This window comes from Sinocyclocheilus grahami, unplaced genomic scaffold (assembly GCF_001515645.1).
Source record: "Sinocyclocheilus grahami isolate Dianchi unplaced genomic scaffold, SAMN03320097.WGS_v1.1 scaffold151.1, whole genome shotgun sequence".
Classification (NCBI taxonomy): Eukaryota; Metazoa; Chordata; class Actinopteri; order Cypriniformes; family Cyprinidae; genus Sinocyclocheilus; species Sinocyclocheilus grahami.
Window position 1 is genome coordinate 214,141 of NW_015505330.1, and position 19,943 is coordinate 234,083.

Here is a 19,943-nt window from a genome sequence, read left to right on the forward strand (position 1 = left end):
TTTAATTTGTCAATTTCAACATTTTACAAATAAGTACATCAGGGGCCCTGGGACCTCAAAACAAAAAGGCAATAAAATCAAGCTCAGTATATGAATAATGCGGCTTGTTGAAGAGATGTGTACTCATTTAAGCAATTAGACTTTCGCTTGAACATAACTAACACTTACATACATCCATATACTTACAGTGAAGGATGGACTTAAGCCATTTCTAGAGACTAGAATATCAGAGACGTTTGGCCATCTAACACATCAATAACACTTTGGCAACTGCATATCAACACACAAGCGTCATGATGGTGAGTTTTGCAAGAGCCAACACCACTAAAATCCAGTTTATAACTGTTCTTTTTTTCTTTTCAAATACTAGAATTCCAACTTCGTCACCAACTCAAAAGAAACAAGAAGCACCTCATTTCCATTCATACTTAGTTTCCCACTCTTTCTTCCCTACATCCCCCAGTCTGACTCTCTTCCTCCCATCTGCTCCCTCTCTCCTGCCCCTCTGTGAGACCTCAGGCTGCAGACGCTAATCTAAAACATGCAATTACTGGACTGCATTCATTTCACCCTCCGTGTCTGCGGCCCAAGACACAAACATCATTACTTCATTAAAGCGCTGCCTAAAACAGCCCAGCGCTCAAAGGAAGTAATAACAACCAATAAGAAACATCTCATGAAGAAAGAGGGAAATAAAAAGGAAGTAGGGAGGGAGAGGAATATATATATAAAACCCAAAGAGCTGAGAGAGCACAATGAAACATTAACTTTAATAAGATCTGAAATTAAATCAGCTATACACAAAACATTAAATCCTCTCAGGGAAATCTTCCTTTAATTCCCACCACATAAAAACAGGAGATGAATATACACATACATATTCATTTAGTCCTCTGGTGCAGGGATCAGTGCAAACACAGTCAAGTCACAGCAGAAATTGCTCTATCATGGAAAAGCATCCTCTCTTGTCGCTAACTTGTAAATGATGAACAAGCAGAGGTCATTTTAAACAGTGGGAACCAGACATAAAAATCCATGCAAGTCTTGAATGCTAAAGGACAGAGTAGATGGTGTTTGGTATGTGCAACTAAATCCCAAAGTGTTTGGACTAAAAATAATACTACTATCTTTAAAAACCAACCTCCTAACACCGTCCCCAAAGGGTCATGACTTTTACAGCACACATGGTGCAGAAAAACGCACAAAGACATATGTGCACATGCATGCAATATTGACAAAAAATGACATATTCTATCTCTCTCTCTCACACATGCAAACACACATACAAATGGGTCACAAGTGTTGTGTACAATACAATGAAACAAATTCAAGCATAACAACATTCAAACAACTCAATCCTCACATAGCCTCTGACCCAGTAAACACACAGATAAAGAACAGACCACCCGGACAGATATGCAGAAATCCTCCACACGACCTTACCAGAAAGTGGTACTAGTGATGGTATTACCTTGGCTGTGAAGGCTACTAAAACCTTTGGTGCCCTAGTCAGGCCTGAGAATCTTATGCAGAAGTTTTTTTGTGTGCTCAGATAGCACTTTGGGAGTTAGTGCCCATGCCAAAATACCATTATCATCTCATAAACTCAGCTCTGTTTTCTTATGTCAGCAATGTGGAACGGCAAGCCAAACTAAATTAACATCATTATTAAAGTCACTCTCTGCACTCAGATGCATCAGAGTAATAGCATTTCAAAAATTAATTATAAAATGAACTACTAAAATTAACACAGACAAGTTTTTCTACCAATAAAGTGGATGTGAACATTCACATCAGAATACAAAGTATCAGTGAATTCAGAAGAATTATGCTTTTAAAATCTGATTGGATGAATGACATTTGGAGCATGATATTTGGATATATATATATATATATATATATATATATATATATATATATATATATATATATATATATATACATACAGTATGCATATACTGTATGTTAGTATGTATGCACTAATAATAATAATAATGTACATGAATAAATTTACAATATAGTAAATAATATAGATGTATTAATGTAAATTGAAATACATATAATAATGCCTTCTGTCTTAAGAATGTCATATGTCACAATTTAATATATAAATTCAAATGTTAAATTCTAAATGAGCTGCCTTCGAAACCATTGTAATGGTAAATGTATACATTTAAAATAATATGTCTACATATAAATATATATATATCTATTTTAGATTCTTATTGGAGCTGCCTTCAAAGCTTTGTAAAACACACATTAGTGATTGTATGTGCTAAGTTGCTACATTCCTTGGTGACCATAAACAGTCCACCATTAGCATAATGAAGTGCTTGCTTGCTGGATAAAGTGTTTATTAGACTTTTTATGTAATACGTGATATTTCATTCTTCTAAGGATTTTTCTGCATAGAAATGAACAGAATTAGACTTTACAATCCAGATTCAATATTTGAACCCAGCGCGAAGCACAGCTGGGTCAGGTTAACATGTCCTAGACTTCAAGAGAGCGCTTGAGATGTGGAAAGAAGGGAGAAAACAAAACGTGGGTTCTGTTAGTATTCAGAGGAGACCTCGAACTCTGCTTGTCCATGCAAAGTGAATGGTTTACTTGGCTAAACGTTTGGCATTGGCTCAACATTTTATTCAAGCTTTCCCCCCACAAACTAATTCTCCCTGTTTTTCTGCACTTTCCTCGCTCTTCCTCCCCCTCCACAAATACCTCTCTCTCTCTGTGCCACTCTGGATAGGGGTTCTGTTACCACTGGCTCCCTAAGGTTCAGAGGTTAATCATGGCTGTCGAGAGGCCCCTATATATAAAAATAACCCCTTTTCCTCTCCTCTCTCCCATTCGACACAAACCGCATCAAACACACTCACAAACACATACCAAACCCGCCTCTATGCCACATCTAGACCCTCTAAAACAATGCAACGCATGGTGTAGAAAAGAAGTGAGTGCTACTTGCTGACCTCCTGTACTTGTCCTCTTCCCACACAGTCAAAACGGCAGACAATAAACTCTCAGCGTACTTGAACGTGAGTCTCTGGGGAGCGTTCAGCCCAACAGTGATGGAGTGCGGTTGTTTGTGCAAACCACAGGCCGAATATAGACTATAACATGTATAGCATGTGCTAGACAGTAGGTTACAATGTCTCCTGACAGCAATGTCACAGCAGAGGTTTGTCTTAATGCCCTTTATACTGCATGAATAATACATGAATAAATAATTACATTTAAATATGTGAATGCTGTAATATTATGACTATAAAATAGAAATATTGTTCAGTATTATATAACTATATTTTAATTATGCATTATATTCAAAACTAAATACATGAATAACACTTTAATAAATAATTAAATTTAAATACAATATAATACAACACTATGAGCATTAAATACTATAAATTTCGTTCAGTATCATATAGAACTATATTTTAATTATGCATTCAATTTAATATTAAATACAAGAATAATATATTAATAAATAATTACATTTAAATCCAATATAATACAATATTGTCAGAATTAAACATTATGAATACTGTTTAGTATTATATATAACTATTTAATTATGCATTAAATGTAAATAAATAATTAGATGTAAATATATTAAAGTTGTAATATTATGAGTATTAAATATTACAAATATTTTTTTCTGTATTACATATAACTATATTTTAATTATGCATTCAATTTAAAATGAAATACATGAATAATACACTAATAACTACGTAAATTTAAATAATTAATGTTGTTATATTATGAGTACTAAATATAACTATTTTCCGGTATTATAACAATATTTTATATATTTAAATGTATATTTTTTCTATATTCTTAAATTATTATTTTGTATTATTCACTGAACTTCTCTACAGTATTAGGTCCCTAGGTTCCAAAGTTCATGGGATATTTTGCTCATTTTATCATTCGCTAAGTGATCAACATAAGCCTGATCACTTTAAAAATAGTGCCAAACATTAATACTTAAGACCTATGAATAATAATAATAATTATAATAATAATACATTTTAAAAATGTAAGATAAAAATAAATATTATATTTATTTTAAAAAATTTATAGAGCAGACTGTGTGAGATTAATATGTGACTACGACCTTCCAACTGGCTGTTAAAGTGTGATGTCTAAACACTACATAGTGAGGTTTATATTAGACTGACATATGGCAGCAGTCAAAGCAGTTATTCACATTCACCGTGTGTGTGTGTGTGTGTGTGTAAACACTAGAAGTTAATCAGCTGAAAGTGAATGCAATTGTCTGATCCTGGATCAGAACCAGGTGGTCCAAAAGCACAGACAGACGTGACTTCGTTAACATGAATGAACGTCCTCCAATGGTCTCCAGGGACAACGAGACAGCAATGGTTTGCAGGATGGGAAAACTTTTTCACACTTTTGACAGTCCGCACAGCAACCATGGGAATAGGCATCTTCTTCAAATGAACGTTATGAATATATGTTAATGCGAAATGGCATTATGCTAATTCACACAACAAACATTATCTCACTCCTGTTGCTGAGAGGCTGAAAACTTCCACAACAAATGCCCAGAATCCTTAATTCATCCATACAAACTCCCACACACTCACAATCATGATGCCCACAAATGCAACGGGTAATTCTTCACTTCCTGCTCAACTCTGTTACCTACATGTTTATGACTTTTATATGGCAGCACCAGACACTGCAGGGCACAGTCCTTCTCCAAACACATCAGAGAGCCACTGATGGTCACACAGACTGATAACTCTATCCTACTCAACACACACACACACACACACACTCAAGTAAGGTTCACTAATAGCTGATTGAGGACAGCTGTCATGGTTCTCAGTGTTGACTTCCTGCTAGGAGTAAGTTAGTGCGGGATTATGGGAAGGCATACTGCCACAGTCCCAGCTTAAAACTAAACCTCTCTCACCTCTCATTGCTTTCCTCCCCTCATCTTCTGCCTCAGTGACCTTAAATCTGTTTTCCAATTTCTCTCTCTTTCACTTTTTTTCTATGCTTTGCACACTCTTTCTCTCTCGCGCACACATGCTCCACCTCCTCGTACAGAACTCGTAAATAAACCTATGGCTGGGCATCCCATGACAGCTGTACTTTATTCCCGGCATCTCTCTGCAGATCTTTCTATCCCATACTGACATAACACTTCCCCGCAGATGTCAATCTTCCCAGCGTTCGAACGAAAGCATGTGTGCACTCATAAATAACCCCTCCTTCATGTGCTCTCTTAAACCAATGAATGTCCAGCCTTGAGTTTCTCCTCCTAAAATACCCCCAACATAGACAACCATCATAAATAAACAATACTCGCTGGCTATTTTTTTAACTGGGTTTCATGCTGAAAGGAGGGAAGACGAAAATCCTAAAGCAACAGCTTTTTTGCAAGTGATGAGAACTTATAATGACATTTTTTATTTGAACATCTGTAACAGCTGAAGTGTAGTGACACATCCATTGTTTTGAAATCTATAGCAATACCTGGGAAAAATGTCTAGGTTATTTTTCAGATAGCAAACTATGAAAAAGGTAATAGAAAATAAAAAAAATAAAAATAGTGCATTGAACACAAAGTGGATTAAAATTATAATTAGATACATAAATAATACATAAACAAGTATAAGTACATTTAAATATAAATGCTGTAATATTATGAGTATCAAATATTCTAAAGTATTATAAATAAATAATACTTTTTCAGTATTATAAATAACTATTTTAATTATGCATCACATTTCAAATTAAATACATGAATAATACATTAATAAATAATTTGCTTTTAAATACATTAATCCTGTAATATTATGACTTAAATATTTATATTTTGTTTTCAGCATTCCAGATTGTTCTTTTAATTAAGCATTAAATTTAAAATTAAATACAAATAATAATGCAATAATAAAATGTAAATACATTAATGTTGTAATATTATGTGTATTAAATATTGTAAATATTTTCAGCATTATAAAAAACTATTTTAATTACACAGTGAATAATACATTCAATCATTATACAAACGCATAAATAATAAATTAATAAATAATTACATTTAAATACATTAATGCTGTAATATTGAGTATCAAATATTTAAAAATGTTTTTGTATTATAAAAATCTATTTTAATTATGCATTAGAGTTAACATTAAATACTTGATATAATAATACTAAAATACAATGCTGTAATATTATGTAATATTATATTTTTCTACATTTTAACTGTATTAATTATGCATTAGATTTAACATTAAATACATGAATAATACATTAATAAATAATTATATTTAAATAAATTAATGCTGTGATATTATGAGAATTAAATATAATTTTTTCAGTACTACAAAGAACTATTTTATACATGCATTACATTTTAAGATAATGAATACTAAATATTATAGATACATATTTGTGCTTTAATAATCCCTAATAATAAAAATTATTATTATTATTATCAGCAGCAGCAGCAGCATTGTTATTAGGCAAAGATGAAATAATAAACTATAAACAGCTTTGAAACATATAAGAATGTATCACACTTACAAAACTGTCTGTCTGTGATGCTTCTAGCAGAGATGCGAGTCTCTCTGGGTTCTTGAGGAGTAGTTTATAATCAAACACCGCAGATTTGTTCCTTTGGTCCCGTTGACTGGACTTGAACTCAGTTCTGTCCCGGTGCATAGTCACAGTGTGGTAAAACAGCCCGACCGCTATCCCCAGCAGCAGAAGCGGACCAGTGCAGCACCTCCGGCGGAGCGCCCAGATCCCACGGAAAAGCATTCCCACTTCTGCACAGACGTTCCTGGCTAGAGTCGAGACACATACCATTGGGAATGCGCGCTTGGTCCCCACATCATCCCCCCGGATCACGGCGCGCTGTCGAGCGACAAGCGCTCAAACGCGCAGCTCAGGTATCCGACGCGCTGGGTTAAAGCGCACATATCTGAGGAAGGCTTTACGATATTATCGTGGAAACTCTTGAACTAATTCGACGCGCGTCAGAGCTGGTTGTGAAGTCTCGTTTCAACGGTCCGGGTGTCCAAACAGAGTGAAAAGTTTCACTCAAAGCTGCTGAGCCCCACGGTTGATTAAAAACAGTCCCGAGCGGAGGAACCTCATGACTGAGAGTACGACTGAGATACGCCTCCTTCACGCGCTGTCAGAGAGCGCCTTCCTCACTTTACCAAACCGCCGCGAATGTTGTGGGTTCGGCTGGGCTTCTCAATATATTAAACTTAAAGGCCTTTTCACACAGGACGTGTTTAGCGGTCATTCACAGCCATTTATATTATTGGTCAATCGAGACGAGCGAGAGACTGCCATCACGGTTGCGTCGCGTCGCGTCGCGTCTCGCTGTTTTGATACGGTTTCTCGCGCGCATACGCGTTACGTTTTTAAGAACCTTTAAAATTCTCCAGCTTTTACAAATTAATAAAAATGTACTGTTCAAGAATTTAAAATTCTATTCTAACTTTGACTCCAGACCCCCGTGTGCTGCTCCTTTTCATAGCTGTTTAGATGGAGGTAACTGTAGTAGCTACCGTTAGTTAAATCGAAATCTATTTATTTTATATTTTCAAAATAAACAGTGTGACCACTATCGTGTTTCCATGTATTGTGGTCATGATTTATGAGAGCATATATAATTATAGGACCCTCAAATATTATATATAATATTTACAGTATTGTCTCGGGTATTTTGACACATTCTATGGAGCTTTGATGTTTTCTTTTTAAATTAATATCTGGAATTAATTCATTTTGCTCATTTAAACCAGCTATAAAAAATGCTCACAAGAAATCAAGGTCTGAACGTGAGATTTAAAGTGTACAACATCTATAGTTTACGTTTTTTTAAACCTTCAAACTCAAAGCAAATTTTGGTTACAAATGGGTTTTTATGGTTTAGGATTAAATTAGTTAATACGAAGAGAACGGCATCTTAAATTGTCCCATTTGCTTGAGTGGGAAAATGTAAGGACTGTTTCAAGAGGGATTTATACAAAAATGCATTCTACTTGTTTCATGAATATTGCTCAATGCGTCTCCCAATTCTCAAATCCTTCCCACGCTCCTACTAAAATCAGAGGGCACCGACTGGTTGATATCAATGTTGTTCCAGGACCAAAACGACGTTGATCCAGAAACATGTCCTACTTGGCAAAATGCACTCAATCTTTTACAATGCACTTTAAGACAGTGTGTACCAAACGTTCTTGATCATTTTATTCCCCCAGCCCCCACCCCCCCCCACACACCTCTCTCAAATCACCACATCAGTGCAGTACAGGCTAGAGACACAGACACACAAACATACACACAGGTCACAGTTGTTAATTTGATCTATTGTACAACTTAAGAGCTCCTCGGTAAAATAAGAAACATCCTGTCCTTTAAGCAGAGCACAATACATCATCTATCCATTACACACAAATAATCCAGCAAAATCGTCACGTTCACTGGCGAGCAATGAAGCGTCACTGTTACTGTCGTAATCTGTTCACATCAGGATCCTTTAAGATTTATCAGAGCTGAAAGTCACGAGACTTGTAGTCCATCAAACAGTTCAGGACTACAATTCCCAGTCTGCATCATGTCAATCCATACTATGCTGATATGGATTAGCAGGAGCTGCCAGACGCGAAGGGTCATCACGCATGGCAAGCCGAGGAATGTCTTGAATGTTAAAAAACATGGGCCTCCCAATACCATCTTGCCCATCAGCCTCCATAACGATTAATGGAGATGAAGAGAAAAACATAAAAACAGGAAAAGTTCCGAGGGCAGTGTGCGCTTAGATTCACCAGCTAAAAACGCCCAACCTGGTTGCGATTTACACAAACACACACACAGCATCCACACCATCTTTCAGGCATCAACATCTCTCTCTCGCATCTAAACACCCTGATCGCATGATGATGTAACATGTACACTCTCAGTCAAGGGGGACAGTCATTTCAGAGAGGTCGGCCCAGGTGATCTGGCATTTATTTGTGCCGGCTTCCCCTCCTCTTCATGGCCGCTGTACACTGTGGGCAGTACCACTTCCCTTTGGGTGCCTCGGTCAAACCCACACAGCCGTAGTGGAACCACTCGATTGGACACTGTGGGAAAAGACGGGAAAGAGTCGAGATCAAATGACAATTTCTTTCACAGCAATCAAAATGTCATTAAAATGACTAAGAATTCTCAGAATGACATTTTAAAAAAATATATTACATTAAATTCAGCATATATTATAAATTGTTATATTACAGTATTATATATTTCAGAATTGTAAAATATTTAGTTTATATAATAATTATCATATATTTTAATTTAATTAATAAATGTTATATTTTTATTTAGAATAGCAATTTTCTTTTTATTTGTATAAAATGATTATAAAATTAATTCTAATAAAATAATAATATATAATAAAATTCTTATCATATTAACAATAACACTCATGACTTCTTTCCGTCATCTCTGCAAAAATAGTGACTGCCCAAGGGTCACAAGAGTCGACAAAGCTAGTGTGAGTTGTTTGAAGAGGAAATGTAGCTGTGTGTCTTTAGAGATGAAGGCTTAACTTACATCTTGGTTATCGCAGCCGACCATCTCTCCGTATGACACCTGCACAATGACAGAGAGAGAATGAAACACAGAGCATACGAGACAAACACGCACATACACACCTGCAGCTGAGCGTCACGGATGTGCGCACCTGCGAACAAAGACTGCAAGTTTTGTCTTTGATGTCTATTCAGAGACACACACACACATTTCTATTTTTGATACTTTGACAAAAGCAATATTACTTTGAGGCCATAAAACAAATGCATTCATGGGGAGACAATTCTTTTGCACTCATACATAAACTAAAACACACACACACACTCTCACAGAATCCCTCTGCAAACTGTTATTGGAGTCACACACACCTCACCTCCCTAAACATGTCTTTGATTTTCCTGTATGATCTTGCTCTATTGGGGATGGTTAAAAATAGCTCAAGAGATTAAATTTTTTCCTTTTTAAAACATTCGTTCTGATCATATTTGGCAATTGTTTAAAGGAATAAACTGTTAAATTAAAATTAAATTAATAATGATACTGGAATTGAAAAAAAAAAAAACATGATATGCTTATATATGCTTTTTATATATATATATATACACACACACAAATACAATGTAATATTTTATTTTTAAATTTTGTTTGTCTTTTGTTTTATTTTATGTTAGAGATTGAATTGTTTCCTTTTTAAAACATTCGTTCTGATCATATTTGGCAATTGTTTAAAGGAATAAACTGTTAAATTAAAATTAAATTAATAATGATACTGGAATTGAAAAAAAAAAAACCATGATATGCTTATATATGCTTTATATATATATATATATATATATATATATACACACACACAAATACAATGTAATATTTTATTTTTAAATTTTGTTTGTCTTTTGTTTTATTTTATGTTAGGCTTTTTCCGTTACAGATTACAATAGAAACTAACCTGTCTAACCAACATGAGCTTAACGACTTTAATGTGTGAATCTTTACTGCTACATGACAGCTTTGTAATCTGCAGATAGTGGTCCCAATTAATTAGAATTAGTGAATCAATGTAATAGTAAATCAATTCAATATCAGAATCACAGTAAGAGCACTACAAGTAGTAGTGTTGCTGGAATGCTGTATAAGAGATGTGACGGGAGCACACCTGGTTGCAGATGCAGTATCTGGGTTCGTTGGGGTCGTAGGTCCAGTCCACCTGACTGCTGGTGTCAGTTTCTGTGACGGTGGTCTGTACCAGCTCATGAGCCAACGCTGACGATGACGAGCAGGATGACAGTGAAGAGGAAGAGGAGGATGAAGAGGACTGGTGATTGGAAGACTTAGTGTTGCCTCTGAAAAGCCAAGCAAGAAAGTGGTTTCAAATCAAACGTATATGAATTTGATGAATACAATATGTCAGAGAAAGAGGTTTATGCTTACAGAGGAGGCACAATGTACAAAAACACCACAAAAATGTATCTTGGTGGCTCATCGAGGAACCAAATAAATGGATATGGAAACAGTGCGAGTCTTACTTGGTCTTGCGTCCTGTGCGAGAGTCTGAGCTGATGTTGGACGTGAGGGGCTGTGCGAGTGTGTTAGCCAGTGCAGAAGATGAGTAACTGCTGGTGTCTCGACTCAGAGCAAACTCCCGCCCCAAGAAATCATTGTTCTTGACAGCTTCATAACTGGCCTTGAGACTGGATGTTCTCCTGCCCTCTTTCATCTGAAAAACACGCACACAAATATTAAAGAGGATGAAGAAAAAAAAAAGTCAAGTTCCTAATATATATATATATCTCAGTGTTTCCCACAGACTTGCACTCTATTTGTGGTGGCATATATATGCAAATTAATTCTCTGCCAGCAGGAGGCGCTTGTAGAGCGGGAGAAATAGAGGTTTCCCCGGTAACGCTGTACACATAGCAGCGCTCCACTCACAAACGCTGCTTTATCAGACATTACATGCAAGATGAAATGAAAATGACATCCAAAATTTTTTATAATTATATATTTTAAATGCCAAAATATTTAGTGTGTCAATATCTTATTACAGTTGCTTGTATTTTTTAGGCTTTTTTGATGTAAAGGAGTCTCACTGGACCTGAATACAAAACGAGAGCTTATAATGAAAACTACAAAATTACAGGATGTGTCGATATGATTAAAGAGGAAGAAGAAAAAAAAAAGTCAAGTTCCTAATATATATATATATCTCAGTGTTTCCCACAGACTTGCACTCTATTTGTGGCGGCATATATATGCAAATTAATTCTCTGCCAGCAGGAGGCGCTTGTAGAGCGGGAGAAATAGAGGTTTCCCCGGTAACGCTGTACACATAGCAGCGCTCCACTCACAAACGCTGCTTTATCAGACATTACATGCAAGATGAAATGAAAATGACATCCAAAATTTTTTATAATTATGTATTTTAAATGCCAAAATATTTAGTGTGTCAATATCTTATTACAGTTGCTTGTATTTTTTAGGCTTTTTTGATGTAAAGGAGTCTCACTGGACCTGAATACAAAACGAGAGCTTATAATGAAAACTACAAAATTACAGGATGTGTCGATATGATTTTTCTCGAGAAACAATATCAAAGTGCCTCTGTGTTGTAAACGCTGAAATTAACATGGGCGGAGTGCCAGGAAAAAATTATCTGACACAAAAATAACCCTTAAGAGGCCAAAAATAGTTGAAACAGGAAGTGAAGGGAGAAGGGGTACAAAGAGATCTAGAATTAGAGAGAAAGAGGGGGGGACGGTGGTTTTACCTGTGCGGTGGCTTGCACTGCCTGAGCTGCTGCCATGGAAATGGCCCCCGCCCCAGCAGCGGGCCCGGCAGGAAGTGGGCTCAGGTTGTATGAGGAAAGTGACTGGGAGGAGTTGACGTTATACACGCTGTTAGAAGAGGACGTGCTGTTCACTCTGCAGCCTGTAACACACACACACAAAATACCATTTCATATATGACCAGAAACACTTGTCCAACACGAGTCATAACTAATCTCATTACACTCATTTCTTCTGAACCATTCTGTAGTTACCACACACAGCAAACATATGTGCAGCAGGATTACGACAAATTATAGTTGTTGTTTATTTCCCTTGACACTGTGATTAGGATAAGGGCTGCAGTTATACTGAATATTCGCTATATTAGCAATGATTTTGCTGGAAATTACTGTGAAGAATAAAATTATTCATAATGTTCCCTAAAGAATGCGCTGTTAGATTAGTTTAAGAATCCTCTCTCACAAAATGCATGTATGAGAGTGTTTACTTGCATCAAAATGTTTACATGGAATGTAAGTAAATTTTGCTATTTATTACTATGTATAGTTTTATTGGTAAACAATTAAAAAGATGGAATATTCATCCTTTCCTTTTTTTTTTTTTAAATCACCTTTATTACTTTTTTAGATTTAGTTATTACATAAATCATTTTGAATTAGCATTTGGCAACAATGGCTATTTGATGGTTCCTCTGACAGGAAAAATAAATATTTATAATAAAATAAATACATAATTCAGCACACACCACCGTACACAAGTCTGAGTTAAATAAGATTTTTTTAAATAAATGACTACTTTCTCTGAGCAAGCATGCATGAAATAAATTAAAAGTGACAGTAAAGACATTCATAATGGTACAAGAGATTTCTGTTTAGATTAAATGCTGTTCTTTTGAACTTTCTATTCATCAAAGAATCCAGAAGAAAAAAACGTATCACAGTTTCCACAAAAAATAAACCTTACAAATATTTCAAGTTTTCAACAATGATAATGATAAGAAATGTTTCTTCTTGTGCACCAAATCAGCATTCAAGGATGATTTCTGAAGGATCATGTCCAGGGCTCGCAAAACTCTTCAGATTTTGGGAGCCCGAAAATTTATTTAACTAGTCCAAATTAAAAAATACTTTTTTTTTTTTAAATATAGAAAATCAGGTAGGAGTTTAAATGTCAATCAAAAATATTTTCAATACACAAATATCAACAAATATGAAGGAAGGAATTTTATTTCACTGTATTTACAGGGTATCTGCAGAATTTAAAAAAAATAAATGTAAGGCCATTTATGACCCATTTTAAGAACTGCACAAGTAAAATGAACAGTATGAGTGGGGTTGGACAATGTCTGTGGTAACATACAGTACTGAGCCATAAAATTACATGATCTACAGTTCAGATACAGGTTTTCACAAAAACAAAAATCTTATACAACAGCATAGCCTTTAGACCATTTTTATGAAAAGGGATAAATCAAGCATTTGAATTATTATGTAAATTTAAAACTTATAAATATTTCTGTCTCAATTGTTTAGATTTTTAGAAGGCACATTAACTTCTTTCTCATTTACAACTCTGTGTTTGCTGCGTAAAAACACGAGTTGATATTTGCATTGATCTGACCATAATCACAAAGAAAGGCTCATTGGAAATGCAATTTCATCTGCCACGAGGTGGCGCTTTAAGGAGCGCTGAAATATTGCGGTTTCCCCTGTAACGGCTGTATACAAAGCAGCTTCGCGCTCATAAACGCTGCTTTATCAGGAATTATAGGTCAAATGAAATTAAAATGCCAAGGACACATTTCTGAGGACAGTCGGTTCCCTTCTGATACATTCAAATAAAGACATCCGCACCGCGTTTTGAATTGAAACGTGCAGTGCTCATATTTATTCAATGACATCATTGCCTTTTGAAGTTTAATCGCGACTGTTGTCTTTCCGTCCCCAAATGTAAGACCTTTTGAAATTATAATTAAGACATTTCTTATACCATTTAACGTATTTAAAACTTTTTATGGCCTTAAGTTTAATACAACTCACTTTAGGAGTTTTTAAGGACCCGCAGGAGATCTGCATTTAAGATAGCCCGCCCGTCGGGGCAGAGTGGTGATACATTTTGGTAGCCTGACTGGAAAACACAATAGCCCCGGGACGTCGGGCTAGCAATTTTGCAAGCCCTGATGTGACACTGAAGACATGCTCATTCAGCAGGAATAAATTCAATTTAAAATTAAATACTAAAATTACTATAAATTGTACAAATTTAACAATATTACTGTTTTTACTGAAGTTTTGATCAAACAAATGCAATCTACCGATGCCAAATTTTGAACGGTAGTGTAAATATTGAGATAAACCGTGTGTGGAGACATGCTGATATAGCGTTTGGTCTCGTTCTGTATCGCGTATCTTTTCAGTGTCTGCGCTTGCTTGGCCATTTGTTGAAATAAGGAAAGTGTGTCCAGCTGAATTAATTTAGTATTTTGTTAGACAGGTATAAAAAAAGCTTAGTTTACCGCGACAGCGGTCGCGTGAAGGCCTCCTCGTGTGAAGACCGAAGAGTGTAAAGACCATCGACTCTACCGTGTGACTTCACCGGGCAGGACACCGGCAAAGGATAAGTATCGCTTTTTATTTCTCCTCTTTCCTACTACTTGTTTCGCTTCGGTTTCAGTTTTTATAACCATTTCTTACTATAAGCAAGTTGTTGTTTTTTTAGCATGTAAGTTTGGCAGTGTTATTTTTTAGGATTACTGATAAACTACTGTCGTTTGATTTGTATTTGTTATTTATTTTAATTTTAGTTAAATTATGTCTGAATTTATTATGTCTGTATAGGTCTTTTATTAAGTTATATTTTTATTTCATTTGAGTTATTTTAATACTTCAACAAACTAAATGGAAATGAAATAATATATTGAATTTATAAATGTGTATGTGTGTGTATATATATATGTATATATGTGTGTGTATGTGGTTGTACATACACATGTAGTTTTTTTTTTTGGTGTTTGGTTTAGTGTTATGTTTGAATCATTACTATACTCTTATACATTTTGTTATTTAATGTTTTGAATTTTTTTAGCTTTATTTTTTGTTTTTCATTTAAATGTTAAGTTTTGAAATTTTGTTGTATGCATTTGTCATTTTTATTTAATTTCTTTATTTTAAAATGTGTATAAGTAGCATTTATAAAGTTTTAGCTTTTAGTTTTGGATCTGTTTTTAGTTGATTTAATACTACAATTGATTGCTTCTGTTCGCTTTGGATAAAAGCGTCTGCTAAATGACTAAATAAATAAAAAATAAAAATAAACCGAATATTGTCAAATGTCTGAAAAAGTTTACTTTCTTTAAAAAATCTTTCTGTTGTGACTGACAGTGTTTTCATATGGTGACTCATAAGAGAGAGAATATATATTTTACCCGGTGTGTTTTCTTTAGAAGCGTCTGACGTTAGTGTGGAGAGAAGGGCCTCCGACTTAAACTTCTTTTCTGGTACGTGTTCAGTAGTGTGGTGGGCTGGCGTGCTGTACTTCCTCTCTGTCGAAACACACACAAAACAGGTAAGAGCACTGAAACAGAAAACAAGGAGCAGTCATTCTCTAGGAACGGACTTACTCTCCACAGTGGCGTGTGAATGTACGTGGTGGTTATTGACAGGTTGAGAGGGGCTGTCCATCTCAAGTGACCCTAGAAAAAGTAAAACTGACTTTCAGGTGAACAGTTTCAAATCAGCACAAAGCCATAACATGATCAGTTGACAAATGCACCCAAACATTTTCAGACTACCTTTAATTTTTCCTATAAGGTACTTTTTCCTAAGCAAGTAGTATTTTATTTGCTACACATTAAAACATCACATCATCTTTAAAAGCATGAGGTAATTCCTAACTTTTAAGCATTATTTAAATTAGCCCATTAACAAGCTATGAAGAAGGTGATTGACAGGTGCCACTCACGTCTCTCTAGGATTTCTGTGATGCCAGCGTTATCTGCCTCCAACTCCATTTTGAACTTCGCCAACTCCTGATCCAACTTCCGCAAGTGTCTATCAACCTACGTAAAGAGACACCACCATCAGCACAAGAACAATAGGAAGCAGATATCCCATAAACCCTCTCACCAGGATCAAGGTTACGTACTATTATGTACATTTTGACTAAAGTAAAATACATTCCTAATCAGAGGAGACTTGAATTAAGGACTTTCAGGTGAACAGTTTCAAATCAGCACAAAGCCATAACATGATCAGTTGACAAATGCACCCAAACATTTTCAGACTACCTTTAATTTTTCCTATAAGGTACTTTTTCCTAAGCAAGTAGTATTTTATTTGCTACACATTGAAACATCACATCATCTTTAAAAGCATGAGGTAATTCCTAACTTTTAAGCATTATTTAAATTAGCCCATTAACAAGCTATGAAGAAGGTGATTGACAGGTGCCACTCACGTCTCTCTAGGATTTCTGTGATGCCAGCGTTATCTGCCTCCAACTCCATTTTGAACTTCGCCAACTCCTGATCCAACTTCCGCAAGTGTCTATCAACCTACGTAAAGAGACACCACCATCAGCACAAGATCAATAGGAAGCAGATATCCCATAAACCCTCTCACCAGGATCAAGGTTATGTACTATTATGTACATTTTGACTAAAGTAAAATACATTCCTAATCAGAGGAGACTTGAATTAAAGCACACGAAAAGCAACCAGCATTGATTAAACAGGGGGACTAGCAGTATCCCTGAGTGCCATGGCTTATTCACTATCTATGATGTGCTGCCACCTAGTGGAAACCAAGTTACTCACCAGATCATAAATTTGATTGGCTAATTGGACCTTTTCATCTGCGTCTTCCAAAGCTTTATAGTAGTCCTGATAAACAGAAAAAGATACGTAAAAAAAATCTCAATTATCAACTAATAAAAACTATCCATCATTGATTAAAGGAATAGTTCACCTAAAAATATACACTCACCCTCAGGCCATCCAAGATGTAGATGAGTTTGTTTCTTCATCTGAGCAATTTGGAGAAATTTAGCATTACATCACTTGCACACTAATGGATCCTGTTTAGTGAATGGGTGCCGTCAGAGTCCAAACAGCTGATAAAAACGTCACGATAATCCACAAGTAATTCACATGACTCCAATGAAAAGCTGTGTATTTGTATGAAAAATGTCCTCTCACATAAAAATCCACCAACACATTCATAACTCTTTTGGATTGTTTTCACTAATATTTAGAGTCAGAAAAAATAGCCTTTACACTGGAGGATGCAATGTTATGGATGGAGGACTTGCATTTTAGCTGGAAACAATGGGTTGAGTTTAAATACATCTGGATGGATTTATTACAAACATACAGCTTTTCAATCTACAAGATGTAAACAGATGGACCACAGTCATGTGGATTATTGTGATGTTTTTATCAGCTGTTTGGACTCTCATTCTGACGGCACCCATTCACTGCAGAGGAGCCACTGGTGAGCAAGTGATGTAATGCTATATTTCTACAAATCTGATGAAGAAACAAACTGATCTACATCTTGGATGACCTGAGGGTGAGTACATTTAAAGCAATTTTTCATTTTTAGGTGAACTATTCCTTTAAAAAATTCACATTTGAATTCCAGTATCAGTATTATACCTAATACAACTGTTATTGATAACAGAAAAACATGGATCAACTGAGGTGCGCAGCATCTGTTCTTTACCTTTTTAATGATTTCCATCTGTTCTTCCCTCCATTCAGGCTTGTTCTTCTTGGCGTTAGTAAAGAACTCATTAACACGCTGCTCTAGCTGATCCATCGCATCTGAACAAAAGGACAGGGGCAGGAATGAGAAAAGAACCCAACACTCAGCTCACAATCACACTGATTGGCTACTGTGGAGCCTATGGTCAGATCACCGAATTATATCTTTCAACAGAGGAGGTGGTGTAGCCTAGTGGCTAAAGATCTGGGTAGATCATTAAAAGGTTGTAGGTTCAACACCCATAAAGGGTGATCCATGAACCATAACAATTGAAGGCAAGGCAATTAATGAAGAAGAAGAAAAAAAAAGTCCAGGTCACACTCACCTCAAAATAACAATAAAGAAGTATATATATATAAAAAACTAAAATTAGGTTTGCTATAAATATATATAAAAAATAATAAATATTTATTTATTTTTGGTGTGAATTATTACCTGGGCATGTTCTTGGATATGAGATTAATGGCGAAACCTGTCAAGAATGACTGCCCTTATAATAATTGTACTACTAACATGGCTAAATTAATTAGTAGTTCAAATTACTAACTAAAATGAGTTACTAAGAAGACCAAATACTCACGGTTTACACTCCATGCAAAACTATGATGAAGACTATGAAGAGCCTATTCATATCAGTAGGGAGGTATTGACAGTGTCAACAGAGTCAGTGGACGGTATATACACAATATATATATATATATATAATTTGTTAAAATTAATAATGCATGCGAATCTCAAGCTTTCCCTTAGCTGAGTCACACTAACTTCCACATGATGTTGCATGCTAATGTGAAGTGAGTGCATAATACACGCATGCAAATCCACCAAACAAATCCTCACTAATATGAAGGGTTCTCTGCATTAGTCAAGGTCAGATGTGATGTTTTACGGCAGAAGTGTGAGTTTAAACTGAATTCGTACTCTGCACTTGCAGGTCCATCTCTCTCATTTCCGTAAACCTGTCGCGGAGATCCATGGGTAGCTGCTCGATCACTGCCGGGAGAAGAACAGAGGCGCGTTACAGGCTAACGGCTGCGACGCACTCACGCGCACAAAACAGCCCTCTCAGACACCTAGCCCCTCTAATGTAAACACGAACCATTAAAATAACTCATATACTCACTCTCGAGGTAGTCCTCAAGGTACAACATTCTGGCGGAGAGAGTGTTTCAGGCGTTTTTGAGAAAGGGTGTTTTTCGTCAATATGGCGTCGCAGGCAGCGGAGAACTGAAGGGGAGAAAAAAACACAAGTTGATAGGGGAGGGGCTTACGTGAAGGGCGTGGGATTTGATTGGACGAGGATGGAGTTGCGCGGAAGCTCGCTTTTTTTTTTTGAATGGCTTGCACGGGATTTGTAGTTCTTTAATTGCGCAACTACATAATTACATCCATCGTGGGATGTACGCAGTTTAATATGGATTACCGTGCAATATATGGGTAATATGCTGACGTATGGTTACACAAATGTGTTTTCTCTAGCAGTGGATGTTTATGTTGGTTTCTAGCACATAGTTCAAAACAATATTGTTATGAATTCTGTCCTCTCTCTCTTTCTCATTCAATATGTGTAAAAATAATAATGAATTGAAAAAGTCAGATATTAATAATATAAATTGTTATTTTATAACAAAATAATGTTTTCTATATATATTCTATATTATATAAAGTTTTTCTTAAGAAAATGATATGTGCAGTTTTGCTTCAAAGTTTCCATTTTACAGTTGTAGTGTTTTGAACAAGATCTTCATTTATTTGTGAATGTTGTCCTCTAAATTCTTCTACACACACACACACACACACACACACACACACA

The 19,943-nt window shown here is 35.6% G+C and overlaps 2 protein-coding genes across 3 annotated transcripts in view; both read right to left on the reverse strand.

Annotated features, from left to right (window-relative positions):
* The window catches only part of cped1 (cadherin-like and PC-esterase domain containing 1), a 50,200-nt gene extending 42,868 nt beyond the window's left edge, over positions 1 to 7,332 (reverse strand). Inside the window, exon 1 of the mRNA XM_016281658.1 lies at positions 6,571 to 7,332. Within this exon, the coding sequence (XP_016137144.1) occupies positions 6,571 to 6,855 (285 nt within the window). The 5' untranslated portion in view covers positions 6,856 to 7,332. The remainder of the gene's footprint in view (positions 1 to 6,570) is intronic.
* A 925-nt stretch (positions 7,333 to 8,257) lies between these two features.
* Positions 8,258 to 19,382, reverse strand: LOC107592198 (inhibitor of growth protein 3). Of its 2 annotated transcripts, XM_016281603.1 has the most exons (12): positions 19,254 to 19,382; positions 19,052 to 19,123; positions 18,089 to 18,189; positions 17,182 to 17,247; positions 16,824 to 16,920; positions 15,988 to 16,059; positions 15,793 to 15,909; positions 12,347 to 12,507; positions 11,106 to 11,296; positions 10,736 to 10,922; positions 9,604 to 9,642; positions 8,261 to 9,131 (listed from the first exon to the last, which is right to left on the reverse strand). In XM_016281603.1, exons 1-12 carry the CDS (start codon positions 19,279 to 19,281, stop codon positions 9,015 to 9,017), a joined length of 1,248 nt encoding a protein of 415 aa, XP_016137089.1. In that variant the 5' UTR covers positions 19,282 to 19,382; the 3' UTR covers positions 8,261 to 9,014. The 2 variants fall into 2 exon arrangements, with proteins under 2 accessions (XP_016137090.1, XP_016137089.1); XM_016281604.1 differs by lacking the exons at positions 19,052 to 19,123; positions 19,254 to 19,382 and adding an exon at positions 18,711 to 19,031 and having other exon boundaries at positions 8,258 to 9,131.
* Between the last annotated feature and the right edge of the window lie 561 nt (positions 19,383 to 19,943).

Coding starts and splice junctions, on each gene's coding strand:
- LOC107592198 (XM_016281603.1), bottom strand. CDS start 19,281: ATGTTGTACCTTGAGGACTACCTCGAGA. Junction 16,060..16,823: donor CACAGAAATCCTAGAGAGAC/GTGAGTGGCACC, acceptor TACTTTTTCTAG/GGTCACTTGAGATGGACAGC. Junction 9,132..9,603: donor TCGGCTGCGATAACCAAGAT/GTAAGTTAAGCC, acceptor CTTTTCCCACAG/TGTCCAATCGAGTGGTTCCA.